We start from the raw sequence: 19,199 nt of genomic DNA, 5'->3' as shown, positions 1-19,199 counted from the left end.
GGGTAGGCAGGCGGAGAGCTTGGAGGGGCTTCAAGCAATCTTGGACAATCCTGGCCCAGGCTTTGGTGGTGAAGAATTCCAGGCAAAACTTCTCCCAGCAGCATCAGTGAGCCTAATGGTGCCACATGGAGAAGCTGTGTTTGAAACATGAACTTTGGTTGGGAGTGGGGGAGTCTGTTCAGCCCCAGGGGCTGGGGGAGTGGGTGGTTCCCATCACTCTGTGGAGCCCTTCTGACCAAGTCAGCAGCAGCGTCCAGAGGAAGCCTAGTCTTGCTGGCTGGTAGGACAGTCTCCACAATGAGACTTTGAGGGTGGTATGGGTGAAAATGGAGCTATTTAAGGACCAAGATGAACCTGAATCCAGGGGAAAAGAATCTTGGTGTGAACAGGACAGGACAAAGCTAATGGACAGTGTGTTAGGCAGTAGAGTTTTGCTGCTGGCGAATAAAGGATGTGGGCAAGCAAACCCTTCTAACCTGCCCCTGTTCTGTGGGCTCCCCCCTCCCCAGGGGAACTGAAAGACTTGCCGACCCCTATAATAAATCCATGGATCTACGGCACCTAGGCACAGAAAGATGGCAAGTGTAGCCTAATCTAAGCCATGAGCAGCTTTAAAATGGAACAGCTGGGGAAGGCCAAGAGGGCCTGAGGCTCCTCTCACGTACCCCAGTCACAGCCCATTTTAACTCCATTGACTTCAGTGGGGATACTCCTTATTACCAAGGCTCAAGGGCACATTCCATCATCTCCCATTCACGTCACTAGGAGCTATTCCATTGACATTAACTGGAGCTGCACTGGGCCCTGAGTGGGAGGAGAATGAGGCACTAGCAGCCAAATTCAATTGGTATAAGAGGAGCCAGTGGAGCTGTAGCCACCTCCGCAAGGTGTGGGTTTGGCAGAAGCATTGCAGAATGTGCAGACAACAATGGAAACAGAAGAGCAGGGGGATAACCTAGGGCCTGGTTATTTAAACCTACCAGTTCTTAAAGGGCCACTGCCATTTAAGCCCAAAATGTAGGTTTTGTAGTGGGACCTATTGGGTTCCGGGAAGTGGGTGGGCGGAAGGGGAGGATCTACAAGACCTCAAAATCCAACTGATTTTGGGGGATAACTAATAAAAGAACAGGGACAGGAGTGCGGTCAGAGGGTCATAAGAAGGGACACCGAGCAGAGAACCCCGGACAGTGCCCACTGCTCCTCGAAGGTGTCAAGGGATCCAGTGGACGCCATCCAGAGGAACTCTGCCCGGATACGTGAATGGACAGAGGATCGGAAACAAGCCCCACAGTCACAAGAGTCCCCATCGGCCAATCTCCTTTCCCTGGTGGTATAGATGGCCATTTTAGCCAGGGAACGGAGGAGGTTGACCAGGAGGTCCCGTGACTTTGTGGGGCCATGGATAGGGAGTGCATAGAGAAGGAGGTGAGGGGAAAAGTGCAGCCAGAAACACAACAGTATATTGGTGAGGAGCCGGTATAGGGGCTGCAACCTGGCACATTCCAAGTAAATGTGCACCAGGGTCTCCCTCACGCCGCAGAAGGGGCAGGTGTCCAGGACAGGGGTGAACCACACCAAATACACACCCGTGCTACCAGCCCCATGAAGGAGCCGCCAGCTGATATCTCCGGCGGGCCTTGGGAGCAGCATGGAGTATAGGCTGGCCCATCAGGAGGTTCTGTAGTGGGAGGAGGGGAGTTTGACAAGACAAACTCTGAATGGAACTATGAGGCTTTAAAAAGTTTCAGTTCAAACAGTCTTTGTTTTAGTACCTGAGAACAAGTGAAACTGACTAGAAACCTCAGCGTGAAACTGACCAGCCTAATTTCATTGCATAATAGCAGAACAGAGAATAAACTTCATCAGGGATGGGGGAAAGTTAATGAGATGTTTAAAATTCTTTCAGATCCAACAGTCTCAGGGCCTGTTAGTAATATGAGGAAAGATCTTTATCTTGGAAATGAGGGGAGAAGTTAGTGAAGTATTAATTCTTATTAGAGAAATTCCCTAAAGGCAGGTCAGATTCTGGAAAGTGACCAACACAACAGCATTACTGAGGACAGGGGTGGGGGATGCAGGAAGTGGTCAGGCACTGAGATCTAGTCAGTGAAACAGTACAGCACATTACATGCAGAAATGGACCAGGGGAGGTCTGGCTGAACCCAATGCAATGTAACACTTGATTCAGTGTGTTACTTGTCCCCTTTCTGCAGCAGACCTGCAGGGGGATAGACATTTCCTGCCTGCTGCTGCTGCCAGCTACTGGAGTTGGTCCTTTAGCTCAAGCAGTGGAGAACTATGCTGCTGCCTGGATTCAAAGCTTGCTGCTGACTAGTGGTGGGAATTGCTCCATGCAGTTCTCTGCCAGGGTGGGTGATGGAAATGCTGACAGACAGCGGGGACTGGGGTGATCACTGGCCAAGGCCAGAACTTGGCCATTCAACAGGCACAGACCAGCTGGCTGGATGGAAAAGGGGCCTTAGGAAAACTGGTGAGTCTATAATGAGTTCAAGAGGTGCGGTGATGTGCTAATGGAGAAGGCAACACAAACAGAGCCAGCCCGGAGCTTGTGGGCCTAAGAGGCATTATCTCAGTACCCTTTTCTCACACCCTAGCACAGACTTTGAAAGATCTCTACAAAAAATACAGTTCAGCCTTGATAACTTCCTTTTTCCCTCCTCCCACCAAGTAGTTATGGGCCCAATACTGCAAATCCTTCCTCATGCGAGTAGCCTCATTGCTTCCAGTAAGGACTCCTCACATGAGTAAGGGTTTGCAGGACAGGGAGCGTGCTGAGACGCTGATTCCTCTAGGTATGTGCATATGAAGTGGTGAAAGGGGGGCAACCGTGATGAGTCCATTCCAGGGTTACAAAAATGGTTACGTTCAGACCCCAGTGTGACATGACCGTGGGACAAAGGCAACTCACTGCAGCCAGGTAATGGGCCATCAGGGGTTTTCTTGAGCACGTTTCAAAATGATCCCCTCATTTCTAACCACCCTCTGCATTTTAGTGTAAAAGAAATGCCTTGTGTGGTCACTGCTGCTCTCTGAGGACATGATCCTGCCACTCTGACCCGTGGTGAGTAGAGCCATTGACTTCAAGTGACTGCTCATGTCTATAAGGATCATTTGCAGGAGCTTTAGTACATAGGATTGGCTCCTGAATGGCCACATCCACAAGCCCAATCCAGCAGGAGTTCTCACCCACATGCACTAGTTTCAGGGAGAAGTTTAAAGAAAATGACCCATTTAGGCTCTGATACTGCTATTGGATTGCACAGGTGGACCTTCACTGACCAATGGGGCTCTATGTTGATGCAGGGGGCCATTCAGATGGATCCCATTGCAGGACTGAGACCTGAAAGGTGAAATGTAGTTTTACCTGCTGCAGACACCTGAGTTGAAGGCCCTGTTTCTGCCCAGAGCAGGGCAGGGAGCCGCATTCATGCCACCACTGCTGGTGTTTAGCTCCTCCCAGGGAACTGGCTCCTGCCCTCAGGGCTTGGTGGGTTCTTTTACCTCCAGTAAACATGCTCACAGACTCTGTACGGAACCTGGGAGCACGGCCTTTGCAGAGTATTTTCAATAGGATTGTTTCTGTTCACTTTTCAGCCAGCCAGAGGATTCTGCCCATTGGTCTGTGCTATGAGAGAGGCACCCTAAAGAGGTTGTTGGGCAGACTGTATATGGTAGTCCCCTGGGGAGCCAGTGGAAACCCTTCAGAGAGGAGCGTGGGGCCCAGGAGCTGAGGATCATGCTGAGAGGAGCCCTCTTTGTAACCACATGGGCCAGAGGGGTTGCATTGTTTCAGATTGTTAGCAGCCCTTCTCTTCACCAGCATGGACAGCAGAAACTCTGGGCCTCTCTACATCACCACCCTTCTCCCATCTCCAGCCTCTCCTTGCCCTCAGAGCTCTATGCCAAACCCAGCTTCCCTTCTTATTAGTGACTGGAGTCTGGAGCCAGCTTGACTTCATGTAATATTTACTCTTCCCAAGACCCGCCAACCTGCTCTTCTATTATTCATAGGTGAACTGCAGTTGAACCTAACAGAACCTCCCTGGATGCCAGATTCCTTGCTTGGCTGAATTAATTATGACTAGACCTCGCTCACTTCAAGCCCTGGGGGTCCCCAGCTGCCCAACTCACCCCTTCCCCATCAGGTGTCTTTGGCTTCCCGAAAACTCCCAGCACACCCAGGTCTCCGTGGTTTGCTTTGCAGGCTGGGCCTTCTCCTGCCAGACCTACTGGCTTCATGCTGTGACTGTGCTCTAATGCCAGGTCTGGCCTTTCCTCAGTAGATTCCCTGTTGCTTCCTGCTCTTTGCAACTCCAAATGGAAAAAAGTCATTGGAATGCTTTAAGCTTTACCTAGGGGATGCTGATTCTTGGCCCTGGAGTGCTGAGGCTTTCTAAAGAGCCATCTGGTGGCAATGCCCCTCCCAGCAGCTGAGGACAGTGTAACAGTCGGAGCACAGTCTCAACAAAAGGGCGAAAGAGTTGGCCTTGTGGTCTTGAGCACTTCCTCTAAACTGCCCTTCAGCTCTATGGGCCCGAGTGCCCCAGGATCTTTGGCGCATGAGGAGTTAATCACTGCTTCAAAGAGAATGTGCTGCCAGGCCTTGCTCCTCTTGGCCCCATGCAGGACCCCTCTGCGGGAGAGTAAGTCTGCAGCGCTGGGGGAGAGGGGCAGAGGTCACGGGTGCAGCAGGGTGGTGGGCAGTAGTTGTCATTTAGCACTATTCCAGCCAGCGGGGGCCTTTCAAGGCAGAGCGTGGAACTACAGCACCCAGCTCCCTCCTTCAGTCCTTTTTTTTCTACCATTTTCTACATGTGGCCGTCAGTCTGTCATTTTGTGCCATGCCACAGGTGGCGCTGCTGCTCGCCCATCCTGCTGCCACCCTCTCCTCTGTGACATCAAAGGGGCCATGGGGCAAATGCAGCAGCTGTTGAGCCTATCCTTGGAGACCAAGAGGCAGTGACCTCTCTATCCCACATGCTGAGCGCGGCACTGGTGCCTCATTTTCCTGGCTATCCCCTCCCTTCCCAAGTCCCTGTGTCTGGAGACACGGTGATCAAGAGGGAGATCCTCGCCGCCCTTCACTCACAGTGAGGTCTCCATGCAGGACCCGTTCCGATGGAGGTGACGGTGGTCGTGGTTGAGGCAGCCCTCGTTACGGTGCACAATAAGGACAGGGAAGTAGAGGGCATCCTGGTAAGCAGGAGGGTCCTCCTCCTCCACTGTGACCTGGCTGGAGAGCCGGGTTTGCTCAGTTGGGCAGCTCTGCTCGTTCAGGCTCCCACTCCGACTCTGCCAGAGGCAGCTGCGCCGGGAGCCGTAGAGGCGGCCCAGCGAGAAGCGGCTGCTGCTGAAGGGGATCCTGGGGCTGCCGTTGCAGATGCTCAGGGCGCTGCGGGAGAAGATGGATGAGCTGCTTATAGTCCTGTGGCACCGCTCGCAGTTCTGCCGGTAGCCCCCGTACCTGCAAGCGGAGTAGCTGGTGCAGCTGGAGAGCCCCACCAAGTCCATCAGGACAGCCTCTGAGTAGCTGGGCACTAGCTGCTGGTTGGACCGGATGTGCCACTCCAGCTCAGTGCTGTCCACCGTGTTGACACGGGGCATCCTCCTGCAGAAGGAGCGCTCCTCAGCTGGTGTTACAGCCACAAAGTCAAACCCAAAGAGCTTCTCCACGTGGTAATGGACGTAGGAGGTGCGGTACTCATTCAGCACCCGCAGGGGCCAGGACAGGGTCACCAGGGCAGCCACCCAGAAGACGTAGTGGGACACGTACCACGGAAGGTTATCTGGGTCTGAAAAGGCCACCATGTATTCCTTGAAATCCACATTCTTGAGGTGCATCCCCTCCCTGGCCTCCATGTAGTCATCCAGCCCCTCATTCTCGGTGAAGAAACGGGCGCGCTGGGTCAGGTAGGAGTTCTCGGACTCCACGTTGGCAAAGCTGAAGCATTTGGTGAAGCGGAGCCGAGTGGCTGGGTAGCTCTCCAGGTCCATCAGGTCCTTGGAGATGTCCTTCACCCCACAGTTGGAGTAGTCAAACTCGGCCTCCGCCACATGAGTGTTGACCCTCTCGTGATACACCTGGGTCGTGGTGTAGGCGTCCCCATTGCGGTAGCGGGTGACCTGCCGGGTCCTCCGGACATAGTGGTAGCTGATGGCTTTCCACCAGATACACGGGGTGGCCTGCTGCATTCTCTGCACCCGCTCATGCACGCTCTCCACGTCCACCTTGTACTGCAGCTCGTTGCGGGTGTAGCAGTGCCAGCACTCCACCAGGTAGACCACGTAGAGCATCACCAGGAAGGCCAGGGGGATGTAAACATAGCCATTGGAGCAGGGGCTATCATGATACATCATGGACTTGCCCTTGTAGGCACTGTCAAAGGTCAACCGGGTGACCTTGGTCACATGGCACCAGGTCATAGCTCCCATGCAGCCGTACATGAGAAGGGAGAGGAGCAGACATTTCCAGTGGGATTCTCTGCAGAGGGACTTACTGAGGGACTGCTTCACCGGCCGTTGCTGCTTCAGGTGCCCAGGGGAACCAGGGAAGAGGGGGAGAGAGAACAAGGGGAGAAGTTAATAGCCTGCAGCAGAAAGGGGAAAGCCAGCCCACTGAACAGAGCGTTGATTAGCTCCTGTAATTAACTGGCTAAAGAATGAATCCCAGATTGCCATCCTCAGAGAGGCAACAGATCCCATTCAGAGGTTACTCCTCAGGGATAATCCTCTCAGCTCGCAGGCGAGAGGGGCCAGAGGTCTGTGCTTCATCCCGGGATGATGCTCCGTGTGACTGATGCCCAATTCCCATATTGTGCAGCCTCTGGCTACTGCAGTGGGAGTCAGTGCCCACTTCCTGCCATTCCAGGGTTGCCATGTGCCCTCCTCTCCCAGGAAATGTGAACAGAGCATGCTGTCCCTGCCTGGAAGATATGGACATATGACCCTCCCCTCCAGAGTGTCAGTGGGCTCACTGCTCCATTCATGAACTAGCATCGAAGAGCAGAGCAGTCAGGATCCCTCCCCCTCCCCTCTGTCACTTGAAGCCAATGCCATGTCCTCCAGGACACCCAGGGAAGGGTAATACCACCTCTGATTCAGAATGGTAATTGCCCAGCTTGCCTGCAAGCATCTGCCATGATTCACTGTGGCTGCAGGCGCCAGCCTCAGGCTAAGTGGCTGCATCCCCTCTGCATCCTCGCTGCCTGCCATGAGTGTAAATCAGCTAGGTGCTCTCCTGAGCAGCAATTCCACTCATGGGGCAGCTGTCCACACGTATGGCAGTCCAGCTGTTAACCTGCCAGCCGCAGGAAAGACCCTTCTGTGAGAGAGCTACAAGGGTTGTAAATCCCCCTAGGGCTGTTCCTCCAACAATGTCTGACACAAATAGTGCTGAAAGCGGAACAGTGCTCTAGAGTGCAAGTTTCCCACCCCTCGTACTGTGACAGTGACCTCACGCATGCAAGTTCCCCCAGCACTGTGACAGTGACCTCACGCATGCAAGTTCCCCCAGCACTGTGACAGTGACCTCACGCATGCAAGTTCCCCAGCACCCCTGGAATTGCAAGAGTAACCTCTAATGTGCAAGTTTCCCCCAATCATTGTAAGAGTGGCCTTTAGCATGCAACTCCCCCACCCTCCGTCAAGCACTGAGGAATTTGGCTCTGACCCTGGGGTGAAAACCCTTCTTGAGAAAATTGCTTGGGGATCTTTAATGAACAGGAGTGGGCAGGATACCAGTTTTACACCTCATCTAAAACACAGCACCTGTACTACAGCACCCCATAACGCCATGCTACTAGGAGTTTGGTAACAACTCATGAAGTGCATTTCCCAGTGAAGAACTACACCACTTCCTGGAAGATGTCCCATTCAAGCACTGGTCCAGCCTCACCCTACTTATGGGTTGTTTCTATGGCAAGTTATTGTGCAGCAAGTTGGGGTGTGAATCTATGTGCATCAAATAACACAGCAGTGTCCAGGAAGACGTCACAAGTGGAGCGAGAATGTGGGACCCCAGCTGTGAGCTGCTAGCAAAGCAGTCATTAAGGGGTGTTGGGATCTTAGATGTGCTATTCTCCTTTAGCTTATGCAAGCAGAGACGCTTTGATGCATTGTCCATTATTACAACGTGTGAATGACTTTAGTTCTCTTCCACTTCTCTGTGTCTTAGGCCACGTAGGAGTGAACATTTAAAACTCACACCAACACAGCAATATCGGTCAAGGGTGTGAAAAACCCACACCCCCTAGTGATGTAGCTATGCTGACAAAATCCCCAGTGTAGATGTAGCTATGCTGACAGAAAGTGCTTTGGTTAGCTTAGACAATGTTGTTCAGGGAGATGGTATTCCTACACCAACAGAAAAACTTCTGACAGCATATGTCGTGTCTACGCCAGGGGGCTATGATGGCATAGGCTCTGTAGTGTAGACATAGCCTCAGGTTTTATACCCAAAGCACTATTAAATCTCTAGAACTCATTGCAGCAAGACATAACATTCAAGTCAAGAGCTCAGCAGAATGAGACATTTATGTGAATAACGAAAAGATCCAGGTTTACATTAAGGAGACAAAAATAGAAGGGACAGAAACCCTTCTGCTTTAGGGCATGCATCAGCTTCTAACTGATAGGGATAGGAGGAGACTTCACCTGGGGACAGGTCATTTCATAACAGTACACTGCAGAGTTTCTTGCACCTTCCTAGGAAATGGCCCATGATAGCCACTGTCACAGACAGAATACTGGGCTAGGTGGACCACTGGGCTGAACTTGTGCAGCAATTCTATGTTATTGTTTTTCCATGATAGGGAAGCTGGGCTCCCTGCAGTTGACAGTGTATGTAAATAGCTCTGTATTTGGATGAGCTCCTAACAAACATGACCCCGAATGATCTCCAGGGATGGTAAAGATCCCAGCACACTTTTTTTAAGAATCATGGTTTGCCCCAGTGCCGTTGGCCAAAAAAATCCCCTTTCTCTTCCTCGTCTCCCTCTCAACATCTCCAGTGGTGCCCTAGCCCCTGTACTTTTAGGATTGAATGTTATGTGGCCCTGTAAATGTACAATATTATTATTGTTCACTTCCCCTCCTATGAAATATAGTGTTGATTGAGTATGGCTGTGGCATCCCACCCCAGAGGTGGCTGCATTTCAGCAGAAAGGGGAGCAATCCCTTCATGTGCCCAATCCACAATGTGCTTTGGGATAAAGAATGTGACAGGAATCTAAAACATTATTTACAGCAACACAGTCAAAAGAATAATCCCCTCTTTGTTTCAATACCTTCCCTGCATTACTGACAGCACCTGAGGCTACTGAAATGGACAGAAACTTTAACATCTCATTGATTTGGCTGCACTGACGCTCTCTGTTCACTATGTATGCTTCTCTTCCCTAGTTTCACTTCCCGGTTCTTCTGTATTAACACGAGGCAAGCTGCTGCTTCTAAATAAACCACCTCCATTAGTATTATTATTTCTTTGTATTGACAGAGGACCCAGGAGCCCAAGTCATGCACCAGGACCCCACTGTGCTAGGCACTGCACAAACACAGAACAAAATGACAATCTATCTATCAGACAAGCTGACGATCTATCTATCAGACAAGAGACAGAAGATGGATACAGACAGATAGATAGGGGAGTACAAGGAAATAATGAGACAATATTGGGCAGTAGTATCAGTGTACTCACCCACTGATGCTGCTGTTATTTGTTTGGGTCTCTGGGTTTATCTAGAATCAGTGTTTGCATTTAAATTCTTTTTTAACTCCTGTCAGGGGGCCTACAAGCTCCACTGGAGCCTGAAAAGGGTTAACGGGCTACTGGAAGATCATTCAGCCCCAACTGCTGTTCCTGTCCTGGATGTCAGGCCTGAAGGAAGGGGCTAAAAAGAAGAGTGCTGGCTCAGTTAGGGGCTGCCTGGATAGGAAAACAGACCTACAGCTCTCACTTGGGGAAGGAAAAGTAGTTGGAGTGAGGCACTGAATGAGACTGCAGCTTGTGGGAGCTTCCCTGGAGGGAAGGGAGCTCCTGACATGGGACTATTTGGATCTACCTGGCATTCACTGATAGTTGTTAAGCCAGGTCATGGCAGGGGGGGCTTCACCAGAAGTGAAGTGGGTTGGGGGATGAAGAAATAACACTGTAGGAGCTCAGAACTAGGCCCAGCTGGTACAAAGACTCCTTTATCTGGTGTTTGTTTTGGACTGTAACTTTGGATTCTGCTACCCCAGAAGGTAGCTGGACTTTGCAGTGACCTGGCCAGAGGGCTGAGCCATGTAAGTCACCAGAGCTGGCTGGAAATTCTGTTGGGGAAACTGAGGCGGAGGGATGCAGCACCATGCGTTGCCTTGAGGAGGTGTACAGGGGATGGTGCATAGGTAATGCCCGTCTCCCACCATTTACAACACCTGAAATGTTGGCCCATGATGGTCATTGCTCTTAAACTATGATCTGCCCACGTGCACCTAGCTAAGCTCACTGTAGATGTGAGGAGTGTGTGGGGTGTAGCCTCACCGACTGGAACCTATGCCTGTGCTTCTTACCCTGGGGTGTTTCCCCTGTCCTGGTGCACAGTGAATGAATGTACTATCAGCAGTGTGCATGCAAACTCAATGGGCACAGCCTCTGCCCTGCTGTTTCAATAACAACCTTCTGGCCCCTTCCATCCAAGGATCCCAAAGTGCTTTACAGACACTAATGAATTCAGTCTCATAACCCTCCTCGCCCTCTCAGGAGCTGGGACAGTACCAGTGTTACCCAGTAGAGAGGGGAAACTGAGGCACACAGTAGGGCAGGAACTGAACCAGGGTCACACAATGAATCATTAGCAGTGCTGGCAATAGACTTGAGAAATCCAGTGCTTTAACCACAGCTCCTTTCCCCCAAGCTGGGGCTAGAACGTGAGTCCTGACCTGGTCTCCAAAATGCTGATCCTTCCTCCTGAAACTTGCCAAAATGTGACCCTACAAACCAAGTTCTGGTCCTGCTGCTGCCAATGGGAGTTTTGCCACTGAATGGCGTGGGACCTGGATTTGGCTCAGAATGCTGAGATTTCTTCATTCTGCTGCAGTGAGATTCCCACCCTAGGAGTGTGCCTTTAATGAGTGGAACACAGAGCACTGTGTGTAGAACATCACAGAGAAATATAGCCGGGGCGCACGCAGTGAGGGGAATGGTGGCTGGGTAAAGCCCTTCACATTTCCATTGGGAACCTGTGTTTCTCTTGCTCCTGGAAAATGAGGAATGCTAAACTCCCAGGGTGTGCATGGAGGAGCTGGCTGGGTTCCAGAGCCTGGGGATGGGTCTCTTAGGCAGAATTAGTCTCCAGGCAACAATCTCAGCACAAAAAACTGGGGGCTGGCTGTGTGTGTGATGGAGCTGGGGACTTCAGATCTGACAGAAGCAAGTCCCAGCCCTTCTCTGAATCATGACACAGAATCGCATCAGTGTCACATCTGCAGGGCTTAGGAGGCAGGGAGTTAAAGAATGAAGCAAAAACGGAGAGGAAGGAGAACGGGAGAAAAGGAAGGGAGCACCTAGTGGGAGGGCCTGTTCAGAGCCGAGCTGAATCCTCTCAGCTCCTCAGCCCTGAAGTGCAACCACAACAGCTCCCTGGCTTTCTCTTCTACCCCTACCCTCATGCCCTTTGTCCCAGCTCAGCTCAGCCCAGCACTATAAGATCTCCCCAGATTCCCCCTATGCTCTGCTCCCTAGCTCAGCCTGCCCTGCAGGAGTTCCCTTTGTCCTCTGTGCCCTGGCAGCGCTGCAGCATCACAGGAGCTTCACAGCCCTCTGCTTCCCTCTTCCAGCTCCCCAGCAGAGCAGTTCCATTGGAGCTTCACAGCCTGGGAGGTTTCACAGTGCAGAAGGGGGGCATCCAAGAGGTATTCCCCAGCTTCCCCCTCACAGATTATGGGGCACAGGCTGACCCAGAAGTCCTGAGTCTGCTTTATGATACAGCAGGAGAGCTCCTGTAATGCTGAAGAGCATCAAAGGACAGAGGGCCCTGGAGCAGGATAGCCTTTGGCCTCTGGCAGATCCCTAAGGTCCATGCTAATCTCAAGGTATGTGTGGGGTTCATTGGCCAATGGGAAATGATGAGCACATTTGCAGAAATCAGGCCTTGTTTGCAGGTAACTCACAAACAGAGAAAAGGAACCAATCAAATAATTCAATGTGCTGTACCAGCAGATTGGGGTGGTGGTGCCAATCCTGGAGGGAGATGGGCCCCAGGCCATGTGGGGCTTTGGGGATAGTAAGCAGCACCTTGAATTTCATCTTGTGGCCAGTGCAGGGTGTGACGTGCTCTCAGGGGCCTGCCCTGCTCAGAAGGCAGACACCACCTGCTGAAGCTTCCAGGTAGCCCTGTGGCAAGTCCAAGGTGAAGCCGTTTGCAGTTACCTATCCAGGGCATCAGAAGCGCTACAGGCAAAGCCTTTATCCCAGGAGCTGGGTTCAGTACAGCTCTAGTCCATGTATCAGCCTCCTCCTGAGACTATGCAGCACTTAAATACTGCAGTGTTCTACATGGTCACAGTAACCCTGCTATATATTATATACACACACACACCCCTACCTCCAAAGCTATCGCCCCAGATGGAAATTCTGCTAGAGCTGCCCGCAGGGGCTACCAAGGAAGTGGGGCCTTTGCTCTGGGCCCATGGCTTTAAGGAAGTGAACTGGCGATATGGAAAAGTCCAGAACACCAAAGAAGCCGGCACAGGGGAAATCCCTTTACTGCCAGAACAGCTTCTCTATCAGCAGTGGAGACTGCACTACGAGTGCTGCCGTGATCTGCCCACTGCAGTCCAATGAAATGAGGCGAGAAGTTTGCCCTACTTCATTGTAAACTGGGTTTCCCCCTACCTGAGTTCACTGTGAGCATCCTCCACTGCACTGGCTGTGCTTCTTAACATCGCGGTGTGGTTAGCAAATCTGTTCTTACACCTGCAAGTATAGATTCTTCTACTACTAACAGACAGGAGCCAAGCTTGCGTCCATCCCTGGCTCTGACACTGGCTCACTGCATGACCTTGATCAAGTCCCTTCATCTCTCTGTGCCTCAGTTTCCCACTCTATAGGGGAATAATGATCCTGAGCCCAGCAGGCTGTGGAGGCTGGGTTCACAGGCGTGTGTGAAGTGCTTTGAGGTGCTCAGATGGGAAGGGCAAAGGGTGACATTACTATTTTCACCTCCCATACCCAGACACAACAATAGCTACTTCACCCAGTTCGGTCTCTGACATCATCACCGAGATTAAAGATGCTGAAATCCAACGCAAGCAGTCAATGCTGCTACTGATGCCTGAGGCAGAATGGACCCTCTGCCTGCACTGGCTGCTCCAGGGGCTGCCAGGAGCAGAACTTATACCTGGCAGTGAAGTGACTGAAAGAAACATGGAGAGCAGGAGTTGGCAGAACAAAATGACATTGTTAGTCATTATTTGGACTAAATTATTTGAAAGGCTCCCTGACCTTGAGATCTGGGGAATCCCTTTCTCCAGCACATGGGAGCATATGGAGACCTGCAGAATGGGCTGCATGGGACAACCCAGCTCCCAGGAGACTAGCTGGATGGCCTAACCAGCCCTTTTCCATTCCTACCCTCACTGCTGCTCCAACTTTGAATACAGAGCAAATTGAGAGCCCATTTGAGCTCTGTAGATGACTTGTTGCTTTGGTCAGAACTCTTTCCAAACAGTCCAACCCTTCCCATGTCTATGACCCCTCTACTTAACAAGGGACCCAAACTGTTCCCTGCCACCTGGAATCCTGCACTTTCCCTGAAATGGACCTAAGCCACACCCAACTTTGCACCAACAGTTCTTCCCTGCTGCTGCTCCCCCACACACACACACACCCCGATGTGATGGCTAGGTTAGGAGAAACAGATCAACTGCAAGGGAGCTGGGATAAGGATTTCTCACCTACCCTCCATCTCACCAGCAAAGAACATCCTTGATTTCTGGACACGCACCTGCCCCCCAATCATTCTCCATGATCTTATACCACTCAGCTTTCCAGTGTCATCCAAGTATGGACTGGCCAGGAATTTGAGGGGGTTGTGTCCCAGAGACAGAGCTCCAAAATGCTGAAGTCATGAACCCCAAGGCACCATTGTGGGTTCAGGTGACTCCTGCATGGAGCAAAGTGGCAGTGAGTTGCAGGTTAATCGGCTGGGAGTCATTAGCAGCAGTTTCCATGGCTCTATCTTGCAGATTTACTTGCATCAGATAAGAGAATATGCCTTGTGCCTCCCCTGCAGCAGCCAGTCCCCAGAACAAGACTTGGAGGGGCCAGACTCTGCCCAGGGTCACACCTGAGAAACCCCACTGGCTTCAGTGGGCTGGCCTCTGGGTTGGCTGTCCCTTGTCTGACTCAGTGAGGGTGTCAGCCCCCAGCTGAGCAAAACCCGCAGCTGTGCCTCAAATCCCCACACCCTCGCTGTAATGCTTCCCAGAGGAAACATCTGGCTCCCCCAAGGCTGGCAGTGCTGCCAACTGCAGAGGGAAGGGGAGAGCTGTGCATCTGGGACAGAGGGAGACCTGCAGGGAACCTGCTGCAGTCATATCATGGCCTCCAGATTACACTGGGATGTGGGAAGGGTTTGTTCCACCCACAGAAGTCACTTGAGAATGGGGGCAGGTACCCTTAGCTTATTCCCAGGCTTCAGTGTTTGCTGGGGTTGGGGACAGACTGGAATTGTCACAAATGGATGTCTGAGAGAATCCAATCTGATTTGCACCTCATCAGCGTGGATAGGATGGCACTGGATTCTGCAGAACCAGGCCACAGTCTGAGAGCTTGGGTGTTAGTGTGATAGGGAGAGGGGCCAAAGTCATCCCTGGCAGAACTGCATGGCGGAGGGGAGTGGCACTGGTTCAGCCCAATGTGCATGTGGCAGACAGGAATGTTCTGGATTCCCTCCAGCTCTCAGGCAGCCCTAGGGTTACACAGAGCAGTGGCCAAAACTGTACCAGGTTTCGGGGAAATCAGTGCCCTGGTATAGAATGTGACAATGCAAGGCACCATCAAGGAGGGCAGAGCAACTGTAGTTCCCCTCACTTTCATCTCCATGTTGTCCAGTATCCTGCTCTTCTCTCCAATGTCCCCTACAGGCTCTGCCCAAGGGTCACCTACAGCTGGGAGCTGGGCATGTTCCTCAGTGACTCAGTCTTTGTGAACAGTGAATGCAGCAGCATGTCCTGCCAATAGAATGTTCCCTCCCCAACAGGAACTGAGGCCTCAGACAGGCTCTGCACGGAGGCAGCAATGCTTCCACCTAGCCTTTGTGAAGACTTGGTATTTGAGGGAATATGTTGCTTTTCTAGGTCTGGACTGACAGGTAGGGATCAAAAGGCACCACAGTGTGATGGCTGTCTGGTACCTATGTGAAATAAGCCCATGGTATCTCTACCTGGCTCCCAGAGGGCAGCTGTCTACATTATGAAAAACACCAACATGGCTGTGTAACCCATGCTAAGAGAGTAAGGGGCTTTGTCCTTCTCTAATGGAGGTTCCACATAAGGAGAGAAGAGCCTACTATAGCTGCTAGCTAAGGCAAATATGCCATTAGTTCAAGAAGTGGAGTAGCTCATGCTTTTTGCACTCTTGGTACCAGACTCAAACACTCCTATCAGCCCAAACTGGATTATATTACACTGACATCCTTGTTGGCAGCCTCATCAGAAAGATGGAAGACTAGACTATGTTCTCACAGTCCCCAAGGCAGGGGATGGCATGTGTGAGGGATGCTGACTCTGGCATGGCTCATGTTATACTTGCTCTATGCATATAGGCTGTCATTCTCCAGGGTTCTCACTCCAGCACCATTCACCAGTCCCTATAATTACATGAAAATAACACTGTTGTGTTTTCGGTTTTGTTTTTTTAAAAAAGGACACCCTGCTGCCATCAGCTAGGGCCTCAGTTCCCTTTGAGGCAGCAACACAGTCAGCCTTCCCACTGGGGACCTGTCTGTTCAGGTCAGAAGAAGTGAGGAACCTTGTCCCAACCCAAGGTAAGCATTGCTCTACAATACCAAATCACCCCACAGTTTGGCTCAAATTCTCAGCATCTGCTCAAGAGAAGCCCTGGACTCAGGAGATTAATGGTCATGGAATGGAGCAAGGCGGTCAGAGGAGTGTGGGTCAGTGGGTCAGCTGTGTGTGGGGAACTTCGGGCTGGAATAGCAGGAGAAGTACAAGTCAGGAGTGAGGGGCAGCAGCAGAGCTGTGTGTGCGGCACTTGCATAGCTTCTCGGTTTTTTCCTGCTCCAGATGGTGCTCTAATCTCCCACGAACACATTCACAAGTAAACACATTTTTAGGAAAGTGTGTGCGCACGCGTGTGCCTCCCAAGTAAATGGAGGGCAGAGAATACTGGAATTATGCAGCAGCCAACAACTGTCACCTCACCCTCCCAGCAGCACCCCTACTCAGCTTGTGGCTGTTAAGAACAGCTGGAGTCACTCTCTCCCGTGGTATTGACTAACTGCATTTTTGGCTGCGTGTATTCCAAGAGAAGATAGCTCAGGCAAGGACCAACCCCGCAGCTAGAAGACCAGAGTCTTTAATCCCCAGACAGGTGCTCACAGTATGGCATCGCCCCACCGATCACTGGTGAGTCATCCTGGTCAATATTGCTTCATTTCCTGGGGACCCTGATAAGTGAACATGCTTCTCTCTGGTAAACAAAAGAATTCCCCAGCATACCCCATGCCTCTGGCTACCTGTAGCACACACAGCTAGCTCCTTGCTGTTCCATGTCTCATGCTTGGACTCTGCAAGAAGGCCCATCAAGATGACCACAGCACAGCAGCATTCCTGGAGCCAGGGGGCACATGGCTCCTGGCCTACTCTAGTCTGCACTTTATGTCTCCCCAGCATTCAATCCCTCCCCCACAAGAAAAGCACACAAAGAGCAACTGCATCTCCCTTGCATCCCAAATCCCTGATGCGTCGCTGGATGGAGCAGCAGCTGGGGAATCCCTCTAGCTTCTGCGCATCAACAACCCCCCTTCTCCAGTGCCAGTCCAACTGCCTTCAGGGGGAAACATGCACTTACATGCTGGCCCCTGGCATGCCGCCAAGAGGGTTTCCCATATTCTTACCGGGCACCACAATTTCCTTCTAATGCAATAAGCCAACACCTTTCAGGTCAGTGCCCAGTGCTTTCCCCTTGGCGGGAACAACAAGCTGGTGTTTTCATCTATTCCTTTTGCCTCCCAAAACAAGTCAACCTTTCCATGCTATCCCATGCATGTTCCCCCTACATCCAGATCTCCTGCCTCCCCTCAGAGCTTTTCAGTCCCTGTGTTTGTATGATTGTTCCAGTTCAGAGCAGTACAGGCTCAGCTACCATGGTGATAAGCACAGAATGAAACAAGAGAGAGAATGGAGAGAGGGATGTATAGATTGTAAGTAGGGAAAGAGCTAGATCATACCTATGGACGGTAATTATCTAGATAGATCTTCTCATACCCACAGGCTGGCTAAACCTACCCTGTCAGGTATGGGGTATCTGGGTTAAGGGGGGACCAGCTGCCAGATGAGGGTTTCCCCCAGCTGTGGCAAGTCTGCACTGTTACCCACCAGACTCTGGCACAGTCCCTTACAGAGACGCCATCAGCCTGAATTTGCAGCTAGTGGAAGAAGCAGGATTCCATTACCTACAGTCTACTCACACATGCTTACGCCAATTGAAAATTTGCTCCATGCCCCTGGCCAGTCTTAACTATTTCCTACCCACTGAACCATACAAGGGAGAGCCAGGGAAGCCCTGTTAGGTCCCTTCCTGTCCATCCCCCAGGAGCCAGAGCAGGACAGATCCCTACAGGTCTATTTTCTACTGCCTTGTGCCAGGCCCTGGGGCTCCAGCCCTTTGAGGGAGGGAGGATTCCCCAGCATCTTCCAGCCAGACTATGTTTCCCTTTGTTCAATTTCATCTCCTCCTTCCTGGCTCTCAGCTGCCCCCCACCCAGGGGCCTGCACCCCGTCGCGCTCCCAGATGGTCCCCGTCCCCCACCGCCCATAAGGGCTTCACCTCCCCCTGCCAGCGGGCCCTTAGGAATCTCCTGGCCCCGTCCCGAGTGAGCCAGGCTCGGGAAAGGGGCTGCGCTGCGGGGTGCCCCTCTCTGCCCCCTCCCTTCAGCCCCGGCCCGTGTGAGCCAGGAATCAGGCTCGGGAAAGGGGCTGCGCTGCGGGGTGCCCCTCTCTGCCCCCCCGCCCCGTCCCGAGTGAGCCAGGCTCGGGAAAGGGGCTGCGCTGCGGGGTGCCCCTCTCTGCCCCCCCCGCAGCCCCGGCCCGTGTGAGCCAGGAATCAGGCTCGGGAAAGGGGCTGCGCTGCGGGGTGCCCCTCTCTGCCCCCCCCCCGCAGCCCCGGCCCGTGTGAGCCAGGAATCAGGCTCGGGAAAGGGGCTGCGCTGCGGGGTGCCCCTCTCTGCCCCCCCCCTGCAGCCCCGGCCCGTGTGAGCCAGGAATCAGGCTCGGGAAAGGGGCTGCGCTGCGGGGTGCCCCTCTCTGCCCCCCCCCCTGCAGCCCCGGCCCGTGTGAGCCAGGAATCAGGCTCGGGAAAGGGGCTGCGCTGCGGGGTGCCCCTCTCTGCCCTGGCGCGAGCGGAAGCTGCCGTACCTGGATGCAAAGCCCCGGCCCGGGCAGAGCCGGGGTGTAACCCCGCGGGGCGGAGCGGAGCCTCAAGCGCGCTGCCATGCCCGTGCCCGTGCCCGTGCCATGCAAAGCCGCTCGCATGCAGCCGGGGAGCCCCAAGCCGCCGCCCGGCGGGGCTGGCAGATCGCTCCGTCCTCACCTCCTCTCGGCCCCCCTCCGCCTCCTCCGGAGGCACCGACGTGCTGCTGCCTGTGTCGCCGGCCGCGGCCGCCGAGGCCGGGGGGGACATGGTGGCGGGGCGGCGGGCGGCCCCCCGGCGCGGTGCCTCCCAGGTGCCCAGCGCTGACGCCCGGCAGACGCATTATCCCGCCAGCGGCCAGGCGCTCGCCGAGCGGCGGGGCGCGGGGGGACGCCGGGGAGCCGCCGCCGCCGTGCCCGGCATGGCCCCAAAGCCCCGCGGCGCCGGGCGGGCAGCCGGCAGCTCGCAGCCCACCATGGACAGCGCTCGGGCCGCAGGGCTGCTCCGGGGCCGGGCTGCCGGGGAGGGAGAAGGGGGCGGGGGAGAC

The 19,199-nt window shown here is 53.2% G+C and overlaps 1 protein-coding gene across 1 annotated transcript; it reads right to left on the bottom strand.

Annotated features, from left to right (window-relative positions):
* Positions 1-1,497: 1,497 nt before the first annotated feature.
* Positions 1,498-18,922, bottom strand: TMEM151B (transmembrane protein 151B). The gene is made up of 2 exons (XM_030558357.1): positions 18,833-18,922; positions 1,498-6,546 (listed from the first exon to the last, which is right to left on the bottom strand). The coding sequence occupies exons 1-2, from the start codon at positions 18,920-18,922 to the stop codon at positions 5,107-5,109; spliced, it is 1,530 nt and encodes a 509-aa protein (XP_030414217.1). The 3' UTR covers positions 1,498-5,106.
* Between the last annotated feature and the right edge of the window lie 277 nt (positions 18,923-19,199).

The sequence above is a fragment of the Gopherus evgoodei genome, chromosome 3, assembly GCF_007399415.2.
Source record: "Gopherus evgoodei ecotype Sinaloan lineage chromosome 3, rGopEvg1_v1.p, whole genome shotgun sequence".
NCBI lineage: Eukaryota > Metazoa > Chordata > Testudines > Testudinidae > Gopherus > Gopherus evgoodei.
Note: the sequence above shows the minus strand (reverse complement) of the source record. Positions and strands in the feature narration are given on the sequence as shown.

What these genes read in the sequence shown, in the direction of transcription:
- TMEM151B (XM_030558357.1), bottom strand. Translation starts at nt 18,922, where the DNA reads ATGTCCCCCCCGGCCTCGGCGGCCGCGGCCGGCGACACAGGCAGCAGC. An exon ending in CGGAGGGGGGCCGAGAGGAG is followed by an intron (nt 6,547 to 18,832) that starts GTGAGGACGGAG and finishes GGGCACCTGAAG; the next exon opens with CAGCAACGGCCGGTGAAGCA.